Consider the following 10,948-nt stretch of genomic DNA (forward strand, 5'->3'; position numbering starts at 1 on the left):
CTTATACCAGAAAAAAAAACAATACTAGTGGCTACCACAAAACCATGCAATAAAAGGAAAAAGAAACATGGTGGACCGTAATATATGAAAGAGATTAGAGAAAATATAAGAAAAAAACATTTGATTAATTGATTAAGGGAATGACTCATACTAATGAATTGTAGCCAGAGAAGCTGTCTCACAAAAATACATTTGAAAATTTTGAATAATGCAACCCACGCATAGTCCCATACTAATAATAGTACCAAAATAAAATAAATATCCAACTTCCTATATATATACATACATATAGATAGAGACAATTATATTGTATAGTCTTAATAATTCACACTTTGTTGTACTATTAACTTTGAAGTTTTAAACCAGTTACTTGGTCTCGACGTAAAAAACAAAACAAGTCCATCATCGAAGACATGTTAAACAAAACTAATCTCTGTCTTCTCTTTTCACTGTCCTTTCTCTTTTCTATAAAAAAAATGTTAATATGGCAAAAGCAATTCAGCATAGAGACCGTTGGATTATGTCCACAAATCTCGGGTAATTTATTTTGGATTTTTGTCACAAAGTTTTCTAAAATTAGCACGAGAAAGGAAATTAAAGTACATCATACACTTTTTAAGAGATATTATTGGTTTTTTACTCTGCAAGTCTAAATCACTGTTTAGTTACAATCTTTACTTGTACATGAATCTTGTGACTATATTGTTGTTCAAATAGTTTTTAAAGCTTTGTTTTTGCTACATTTGATATCCTTAAAACCTGAAGCAAAATTAGTAAAAAAACTCAAATCAAATGACATTATACAACAACACAATTTTAGCACATTGATTCAGATTTCTCTCTTGTTCGCAATCTGAGCTCGAACAATCTGCTTTCTCCATTCGTGAATTGGTACCTGAAGCCATTTTCAGCTCTGTTTTAGTTAGATATCGATCAATTTGAGTTAATGTTTTTACTAATTCTTGATGAAATGTCGAAGCAACATTTAAGATCTTGATGAAACTTGGGAAACAAAAAAAAAAAATGATATAGCTTAAGAGATTGCTTACAGCAGGAAAGCCTCCAAAATCTCCTGGTTCAGTGATGTTTCTAGTAACACAACTATTAGCTGCAAGTCGAACCTAAACACAACACAAGAAGTTTTTGTGAACCAAACCGCATCAAGAACTGCTTGTTTTGAAACCGGTTAACACCTATTATACCTTGGATACAATGGAGACATGGTCTCGAACAGCAGCTCGTCCTCCTAAAGCCACATAGTCACCAATCCTGCGGATTTGTTTTTTAACTTTTTATGTCTTGAAAAACTTCAAAATATTGTTTCTTTCAATGGAACCAAAAAGAGTTCAGATCTGTACTTACGTTACTGAACCAGCGATGCCTACTTGACCACAAAGCAAGCAACACTTTCCTATGATCACATTGTGGCCTATCTGCAAAAAAACAAGAACGAATAAAGCATGATACTGTTTTCTCCATTTAAAAAGGCCAAAAAAACAAAAAGAGACCAAACCTGCACTAAATTGTCTATCTTAGTATCATCTTCGATCACTGTTTCTCTCCAGCTGCATAATTTTTCATACAGAGCGAATGAAACCAAGCATAGTGCACTGATGGAAGTTAGTCAATAGATGCAGATCTGTTACCTGCCTCGATCAATGCAAGTATTTGCTCCGATTTCGACACGATTCCCTATCTTTACGTTTAAAGTCTAGAGATGACAAAGAAAAACAGTGGATAAATCAAGTAACCGCTAATTGTTGATTCAGATTCAAGAAATGCAATAGGGGATTATTACTTGAGGCTTCTTCACCATGTTTCCATGTTCATCAACGTAGAAACCAAAGCCTGAAAGAAAAATAAGCAAACAATCAAAAGAACCCAATTCTCAAATCAAAACCTCCTCCAGCCTATGATCTTGGCTAATCTATGTGAGTTTGATTCATACCATCTTGACCTATGCAGACTCCATTGTGGATAACACAAGAATCACCAATACTACAGTTGCTGATTGAAACATTATATCTGGATAGAACAAAAGAAACTCAGCGAATAGAATCTTCGACAGATGCTGAAATACAACAATGGTCTATTCGAAACATGTACAAGAAATGTTACCCGATTCTTGTGGAAGGACCAATGTCAACTGATGGTCCAATCACAGTACCAGATCCTACATGAACCTCTGCACCTAAGACCGCTTTTTCATGAACCACTGCACCAAACTCAACCAAAGCCGAGGAATAAATTTGAGCCGAGCTATGACATGTCCCTCCTCCATTTTCCCATCTAAGAAATCCTTCCTTAACAATAATACCACCACCGGTCTTTAACCCTATGACAACAACCAATCGCAGGACTTACAGTAAGTTTAAACATCTTGATACAAGGATCCTTAACATCATAGCAGTTCAAAGAGTAAGATGCAGACATGCACCAGTCTATACATATTTAGCCTAAGTCAATTGCTACAACTTCAGCAAATAATAGTCTTACTTCAGTGTTTTTATGCTCTTAAGTCTTAGGTAGCTTTGTATCCCCATCAGGCTGTAAAGTCTAAAACTTTAATAGATGAAGCAGAGCTATATCTCATACACCAATTAATCTGAATCTAGTGCAATATACGGCTACTAGGCATTCTCTCAGTGGCATTTCCACAAACACTTGGTGGTCCCAATACATTCTTCGAACTAAATTCCAACAGAACTCGAATTAAGCGGGAAATCCGAAACTAAACTCACCTGTATTTGAACAAACCTCAGCTGTCGCAGAGCCAAACTGAGAATCTGAGGAAAAAGATAAACTTCGAGTTCTCGAAGAAAGAAGAAGCTGTTTCTGGATAAAGGGTTTGTTCAAGATGATTCCTTGAAGAGAATTACATATAGATTTGGAGTATAATCTCCAAAGAGTAGCCGCCATAGTCACAGGAATGGAGAAGACGAATTTAAAAAACAAGTTCGTATTTTAAAGCTCGAAACTTTATTTTTCTCCCAACTAAAAAAGCATTAAACTTTAGCAGAATACATAAACATTCCTATAAAAGTAAATTTAGGGTTTAAAAATTGAATCTTCCTCCATTGTGTGACTGCAAAAACCTAACGTGCAGACAAATCTGTGAGAGAAACATCATTTAAAGAAATCGAAAACGACGCTGATCTTCTGAAGAAACCAGGCTGCGATGGTTTTGGAAGCTGACGAGACTCAGAATCAGAGCTAAGCATTGAAACAACTGAATCCATAGTTGGTCTTTTTGTAGGATTCTCTTGAACACAAGACAGAGCAATTTCTAAGCATTGCATTGATTCTTTCTTGTCGTGAGTTTGCAGAAGAACAGGATCTATTAGTTCCATTGATGTTCCTTCAATCCAATTTTGCCAAGCCTGCAACAAAGATGAGAGATTGAGATTGATTCTTGTGTGTTTGTCTGTGGTTGTGTGTTGTTTCTTGTTGTTTACTTACAAATGTGGGGAGATCTGTTCCTTCACCAAGACCTAATCCACTGTTTCTTTTACCTGTAATGATCTCAAGTACAAGAACTCCAAAGCTATAAACATCTGTTTTCACTGAGAATCTTCCGTGCATTGCATACTCTGGAGCCATATATCCACTACAGAAAACAAAGACAGATGAGACATTGAGATTGATTCTGGTGTTAGTTTTGAATAACTAGACTTACTAAGTTCCAACAACTCTTCTTGTTACTGCTTGAGTATTATCGAAATCGAATTGTCTTGCCATTCCAAAATCTGAGATCTTAGGTAGCATTTGTTCATCTAAAAGCACATTGGAGGATTTGAGATCACGGTGGATTATCGGAAACTCCGAGCCTTCGTGTAGGTAAAGCAATCCCCGGGAAACTCCTACGATGATATTGTACCGTTTTTCCCAGTCTAGTTGCTTCTGCTTGATAGGATCTAGATTCATTAGCAGAGGAAAGAAATGAAACAGAGAAAAGCTAATCATCGGAAGGAGAAAAGATCGAATGAGAGACTATATATACCGAACAAGAACCGATCAAGACTTGTATTTGGGATAAACTCATATACAAGAAGTCTTTCAGATTCTTTGATGGAGAAACCAAAGAGTTTAACAAGATTCTTGTGTTGCAGCTTAGTCATTAAGAGTACTTCTGTCTTAAACTCTGCATTGCCTTGTCCTGAATGTATGGATAACCTTTTCACAGCTATCTCTAGTCCATCTGGGAGATGACCCTGATGGATTTTATGACAGGCTTATTGAATCACAGTGAGTAAAGTTAATCTGTAGATTAAGATTAGGGTAAAAAAGAGTATAGTAGGATGAGTTTACCTTGTAGACAACGCCAAAACCACCTTCACCGATCTTATTCGTTAAGGAAAAATCATCTGTTGCTACTCTTATGGTCTCAAAATCAAAATGCAATGAGTCTGTACTCTCAAATTCATCTGCAGATCAAAATTAGCCAGCGCAAACTTTCATAATAAGGTAGAAGAATAGGGTTTAGCATCATTAGTTATCTCAATCAGCTCCAAAAACTTACTTTCAGCATTTTCCTTCAGGGTCTTCTTTTTCCTCCTCCTCTTTAAGTAGATAAAGAGAAACACAAGACCTAATATGATCGCCACAATGGGAACCACCGCAAAGATGAGAGTTTTAGACCGGTCTTTACTTTTTCCTGCAAATAACAACAGAGAATCAAAAGGTAGATTCTAAATTCCTAATCAATTTGATGATATTAGCTTAACTTGTAATATACCTTGATCACTTCTTCTGGTGTTATTATTATGAGAAGAAAGAGGTTGCTTCTGTTCTGAAGTAACTGAAAGATCGAAAAACGGATACACTTCAAACCTGAAATAGCAACTTGGATTAGTCCACCATCCACCTGTCTTTCCATCACAACAAGTGGGAACTCCAGCAAAGATCTGAGCAAGACAGATTCTACAATCTGATTCAGACAAATCTGGTGTACACTGAGCCAACGCGTAGATCGTTCCTTTCACTCCTGCTGCAAACTTAACCTCTTTGGTCTCATTCGCAGCATCGATTTTTGCTCCTAATGAATCCAATAGGTCACCTAAACCCTTGCTGAAACCTTCCTTGTCTGTCACACTAACATTACTTGATGTATAAGAAAAAGGAACCGGCTCCATTTGACCTAAGATAATTCGACTTGTGTAACGAAACATGCATTTCTCAAGCCAAATATTGGCTTCGATGATGTTTGGACAGCTCTCTACGAGCTGCTTTGCGGCGGTGGTGATGCAACTGATGCAATCTTGATTTGGCTTGACATCTCCTCTGCATAAAGCTATGGCGTTGACTTCTCCATTGATGGAGATATTGTAGAAGCCGTTGATGGTTGGAGTTAGATCAGGTAAAGACGAGATCAGACGGTTGAGATTAAGGGAATATGAAGTGTTGGATGTGAAGTTACCTCCATCGTAGTAGCAAATTGTGTGAACGGTGACGTTTTGCTGAGCATAAGTGACAAAAAAAGTCAAGAAGAAGAAGGAGAAGAAGGAAGAAAGCATTATTGAAGTAGAAGCCATGAAAGAGTGAAAGACAATGAAAAGCAGAGTAAATCAAGAATCTGACAATGACAGTTTTTTTAAAAAAAATTCTCGTTCATTCGCCGATTCTCGAAACCTTTGACCGAATTCGTTATTCAAAGAAAAAAAATCAGTCAGATGTTAAATACTCAAATATATTGGTTACAACTTACAACACATTTGCTGTGTCTGAACAGAGTCTTGCATAGAATGGAACTGAGAAGGCGAGTGGGCATGTTTGTGAGCGCACTTATAAAAATAAAGGGCCAAAATATTCTTAAGGCCCATAATAGGCTTACTTGTACTTTTTCCTTCTATCAGGAGTCTAATTTATTAGAAGCCCATCATCTTAAAACAACCAATTTGTACCACATGATAGAGTAGTCCGCAAGCATTGACTTGGACACTAAAAAGTAGCTTTTAATAAAAAGGAAGACTTGCAAGCAGCATTTGCCATTTTTTACTACTATATCATCGTAAAAATTAGGAATATTGGTAAACGAGAGTGGTTTGCGAGTAAGTCGAATGACGTAATCCCTATATCTTTTTGGAAACTTTCTCTATTGAAGTAACACATTAACGAAGAAGAATAATGTACATCGATTGTTTCTTTTTTTCTTTTTGTTCACGTTACAGCATCGTTTAGGTTCGTATTTTTGCTTACTTGGTATATATGTTAGACATTTTTTATAAAAAGTTAAAAACTAAAGAAAAAGAGTGGGTCGCCGCCGATGGATAGACGAGAAGAAGAAGAAGAAGAAACTGGATATGGTGAGAAGGGAACAAGAAATCAATCTAAAGAAGACGAGAGCCGTCTTGGTAAGATTTTCGAGCTGATACCTCTTGATATGATTCCTGATATACTCTTGAGACTGCCCGCTAAATCTGCTGTGAGGTTCCGTATCGTCTCGAAGCTATGGTTATCCATCACCACTCGTCCATATTTCATCAGGTCGTTCGCGTTTCCTTCTTCAACTCGGCTTTGTCTTATGGCCTGCGTCAAAGCAAGAGACATGCGTTTATTTATCTCACTGCACCAACATGATGACGGATCTTACGCTCATGTGGACCGTTGTGAGATAAAATCCCCTAAACATGATTATTACAATCCGAGTTCCGAATCTGTCAACGGTTTGGTGTGTTTCGGAGACTTTTACAATATCGTAGTTTGGAATCCTTCAATGAGACAACATGTTACATTACCCGAACCTAAACCACACAGTACTGTCAGGTACTTTATACGTAGCTGTTTAGGATACGATCCGGTCGAGGATAAGTATAAAGTATTGTCCATCTCAGGCTACCACAATGGCAACCACGATCCTCTCGTTTTTACATTGGGACCTCAAGAATCATGGAGAGTGATCCAAAATAGCCCTTTAGATATCCCTCTACCAACCGGAGGATCACGAGTAGGTACATGCATCAACGGGCACGTGTACTATGAAGCGCAGATACGTTTTAAAGTAGATGATATTTTTAATTTTGAAAATATCCTTATGAGCTTCGATGTGAGGTACGAAAAGTTCAACACAATAAAAAAACCAGCTGATCCTACACTTCGAAACTTCATGCTCAACTACCAAGGAAAATTAGCATGGTTTTGCTCCGATTATTCTTCTATAAGGTTTTGGGTTTTAGATGATGGAGACAAACAAGAATGGTCGCTCAAAAACTTTATTTTGCCTTTTCCAATCTCTCCTGAAATTGACCCCATCTTTGAATGTAGAGTGATGCTGACTGGTGTTACTCATGATACTGGTGAGTTCATTTTTATTAATGCGACAATGTGTGATGCATTTTGTGTTTTATATTATGATCCAAAGAGTGGGAGTGAAAGGAGGATCGAGTATGAAGGGATTGGAGACAGAGAATTCTGTATTAATACTGGAATTTTGGAGTGCAAACGTTTCACTATTGATTGGTTTCCCAATCATAATGAGAGTCTCATGTCTTTGGTTAATGTCCTTAAAAAGGCCGATTAGTAAGAAATAGGAATTGTGTGGTATTATACTTTTGTTGTACTATGACTATTGGTTTTATTAAGTATTAATAAAAAAATCTGGTTGGTAGTAAAAACTAGAAGAATCGTGATTGTTATTTTAAATACTGTAGACATCCTTTTTTGTTTTTTTTTCAAGAATATGAATTATGCCCATTATAGCATATATAGTTATGTAAATAACGGGATAATATAGAATCTTGTTACGTACACTGCCTCTTTTAGCGACATTCTTGTCCTCGCCACAGATTCTTTACTCACAAGCTCACTATGGTTCCTTCAGAGATATTGTTTTCAAACTTCTGTTTATGCTATCTGGCGTGAAAGGAATAGAAGAAGGCATGGGGAGTTCAGAATTGGGGACAGTCCTCTCTCGCTAGATCATCCTATTGCCACTATAGATATATCCCTGAAAAGAGTAATGATGTGTGACTTACATATTTTTTGATCGATTTTGATCAAAAATTGTAACTTATTAATGTCGAAATCTTTTTTTATTATTGAGTAATTGTTTTTAAAATTGTAACTTATTAATGTCGAATTTTTATTTTTTTTTATTTTGAACAAGATATTAATATTTGGTTTCTAATTTTTAGGTTTTGGAAAAAGAAAGAAGAGAAAATTAAATATTTTGGTAAACGCTAAAAAAAACTTATAAATCTATTTGCAAAAATTTTCAAAGTGCATGACAAAACTTTTATGAATGGCAAAAATCGGGGAAAAACCGAAAAACAATAGTTATTGACAATATGTCACATCAAAACCATTTTCTTAATTAACATTTGACAAATGAACTCTAAAATAATCAATTTTTAATGTAAAAAAGAATAAATTAATATTTGACCAACCTGGATCTTTCATGAATTCCTGTTCTATGAAGTTCAGAGGAGACGCTCCTCCGTACTTGTCCCCTTCTTAAAATCAAATTGAAAGCTGTTTTTCTTTAATAAATAAATAAATGCAAAGAGACTTGTCTTAAGTATCAAACACATTACACGAAACATTCACCATGTCAAATCTAGAACCATTTAAATAACATTTTCTTCTCATCTTAAAGGACACATTCCACAGTTTCAGACAATAACTATTTCTTCACCTTCTTCTTAGAACTGTTCTTCATCTGAATTTTGCCACAGATCTTAGGTAAATCAATGAATCTATTTATCTATATCTTAAAATATCATTGTTTAGTACGTAAGTCAATGAGATTACTTGCAGACTACTCATCCGAAAGCAACTTGCAAATGTAATGTGCTTACCACTCTTTGAAACCTTCAATATAAAGAACAACAATGGTTAATTAGATCATAAGCAAACAAGAAACATTTCAAGCTTTGAGGCAAAGAAAATGAAGACCCTATTTGTCCTTTTTCTTCTCCTTCTCTGTGTTTTCGCGATCAACGCAAATCAAGAAGAAGAGAACCTACCACAATCTCATCATAATCTGCTTCACAAAGTCCAACAATGGAGAACATCTCTGAAAGAATCAAGTGCTGCAGAACTCAAGCTATCTTCAGCAATCATTATGGCCGGAGTGTTATGTTTCCTAGCTGCCTTAATCTCGAGCGCAGGTGGAATCGGCGGTGGAGGTTTATTCATTCCTATCATGACTATAGTTGCAGGGGTTGACTTGAAAACCGCGTCAAGCTTCTCTGCTTTTATGGTAACCGGGGGATCAATTGCTAATGTAATCAGCAATCTCTTTGGTGGTAAAGCATTGCTTGATTACGACTTAGCCTTGCTTCTTGAGCCTTGTATGCTTTTAGGAGTAAGTATTGGTGTTATCTGCAACAGAGTTTTGCCTGAATGGCTCATCACTGTTCTTTTCGCTGTGTTCCTCGCTTGGTCTAGCTTGAAGACTTGTAGAAGTGGAGTCAAGTTTTGGAAACTTGAGTCTGAGATTGCGAGAGAATCAGGACATGGGAGGCCCGAGAGAGGACAAGGCCAAATAGAGGAGGAGACTAAGAACCTTAAAGCACCTTTACTTGAAGCTCAAGCGACCAAAAACAAATCAAAGATTCCATGGACGAAACTTGGTGTCTTGGTTATTGTTTGGGCGTCTTTCTTTGTTATTTATCTTCTCCGTGGAAACAAAGATGGCAAGGTATGTTAAATAACTTCATCGATCGATAGGCTATATCGAATTTGCTACAGCGAAAATCGACTGATTCTCCTTATGTTTGTGTGCAGGGAATTATAACTATAAAGCCTTGTGGTGTGGAGTATTGGATTCTGCTTTCACTTCAGATACCTCTTGCTTTGATTTTCACAAAGTTGGCTCTTTCAAGAACCGAAAGTCGCCAAGAACAATCCCCTAACGATCAGGTAAAATGCAAAAGCTAAGTATAAAACTGATTGAAGTCAGGAAAAAGAAATCAGATGCTAAACATTTACATCTTACATGAGCAGAAAAATCAAGAAGGTACAAGACTGGACAAGTCCACGCGGTTAAAGTTCCCGGCGATGTCCTTTTTAGCCGGTTTATTAGGAGGTATATTTGGTATTGGAGGTGGAATGCTTATAAGCCCTCTTCTTCTTCAATCTGGGATACCACCACAGGTATTTATAAAAGAAACAAACAAAGCTTCTCTCACATTTTTCATCTGATTTTTCGCAAGTCTTTAATTTGAGCATGAGATTGATGCAGATAACAGCAGCGACAACTTCTTTCATGGTGTTCTTCTCAGCAACAATGTCTGCAGTCCAGTACCTGCTACTAGGAATGCAAAACACAGACACAGCTTATGTATTTTCCTTTATTTGCTTCCTTGCTTCACTTCTTGGACTGGTTTTGGTTCAGAAAGCTGTAGCTCAGTTTGGAAGAGCTTCCATTATAGTTTTCTCGGTTGGAACCGTGATGTCTCTGAGCACAGTCCTTATGACAAGTTTTGGAGCTCTTGATGTCTGGACTGATTACGTGGCAGGCAAGGACATGGGTTTCAAGCTGCCATGTTAAGACATCATGCCTTTGGATCATCGACAATAGAGATCTAAAGAAAATCATCTGTTTCTTTTTATCATCTTCTTTTTCTTGTTTGGCAACAGAGGCTCTGAATTGACTTCTATGTAAGAGGGAGATTTAGAGCAATATGGCATTGTAATGTTTATATGTTTTGTAAAATTAATACTTTGGGAGTGTAACTATAGTTCAGACCTTCACTGGAAACAACAGTTTATGTGTCGCAGTTAAGTAGCTGCTAATATAGTTGTAATGTTGTGTTGATTCTAAGATTTTGTAAGCAAGGAAACAGGTTGCAAATGAACAAAATGATAAAAGACAGTGGCTGTCTGAAATTTTCTATCATACAACATGAGAATGTCACATTTCTAAAATAGTTAAGCTGCTACATAATAACACTGGGAGTATAAAGATCCAGAATAAACGCTGTATTTTCGTAGCACTCCAATTATTTGA

At 36.5% G+C, this 10,948-nt stretch overlaps 4 protein-coding genes across 4 annotated transcripts; 2 read left to right on the forward strand and 2 right to left on the reverse strand.

The window, feature by feature from the left end:
* Positions 1-679: 679 nt before the first annotated feature.
* LpxD2 (Trimeric LpxA-like enzymes superfamily protein) lies at positions 680-2,989 on the reverse strand. The gene is made up of 10 exons (NM_118241.3): positions 2,742-2,989; positions 2,119-2,335; positions 1,949-2,025; positions 1,799-1,848; positions 1,647-1,711; positions 1,514-1,565; positions 1,363-1,433; positions 1,203-1,269; positions 1,050-1,121; positions 680-895 (listed from the first exon to the last, which is right to left on the reverse strand). Exons 1-10 carry the CDS (start codon positions 2,917-2,919, stop codon positions 830-832), a joined length of 915 nt encoding a protein of 304 aa, NP_193854.2. The 5' UTR covers positions 2,920-2,989; the 3' UTR covers positions 680-829.
* Position 2,990: 1 nt separating this feature from the next.
* CRK27 (cysteine-rich RLK (RECEPTOR-like protein kinase) 27) lies at positions 2,991-5,531 on the reverse strand (the record flags this gene model as incomplete). Its single annotated transcript, NM_118242.4, has 7 exons — positions 2,991-3,380; positions 3,460-3,607; positions 3,677-3,914; positions 4,001-4,211; positions 4,309-4,424; positions 4,520-4,654; positions 4,736-5,531. The coding sequence occupies 7 exons, from the start codon at positions 5,529-5,531 to the stop codon at positions 3,096-3,098; spliced, it is 1,929 nt and encodes a 642-aa protein (NP_193855.2). The 3' UTR covers positions 2,991-3,095.
* Positions 5,532-6,262: 731 nt separating this feature from the next.
* On the forward strand, positions 6,263-7,516 carry AT4G21240 (F-box and associated interaction domains-containing protein; the record flags this gene model as incomplete). The annotated part of the gene is made up of 1 exon (NM_118243.1): positions 6,263-7,516. One exon carries the CDS (start codon positions 6,263-6,265, stop codon positions 7,514-7,516), a length of 1,254 nt encoding a protein of 417 aa, NP_193856.1.
* A 1,322-nt stretch (positions 7,517-8,838) lies between these two features.
* Positions 8,839-10,810, forward strand: AT4G21250 (Sulfite exporter TauE/SafE family protein). The gene is made up of 4 exons (NM_118244.4): positions 8,839-9,637; positions 9,724-9,858; positions 9,943-10,092; positions 10,181-10,810. Exons 1-4 carry the CDS (start codon positions 8,882-8,884, stop codon positions 10,487-10,489), a joined length of 1,350 nt encoding a protein of 449 aa, NP_193857.3. The 5' UTR covers positions 8,839-8,881; the 3' UTR covers positions 10,490-10,810.
* Positions 10,811-10,948: the final 138 nt, after the last annotated feature.

This window comes from Arabidopsis thaliana, chromosome 4 (assembly GCF_000001735.4).
Source record: "Arabidopsis thaliana chromosome 4, partial sequence".
Taxonomy (NCBI): Eukaryota; Viridiplantae; Streptophyta; class Magnoliopsida; order Brassicales; family Brassicaceae; genus Arabidopsis; species Arabidopsis thaliana.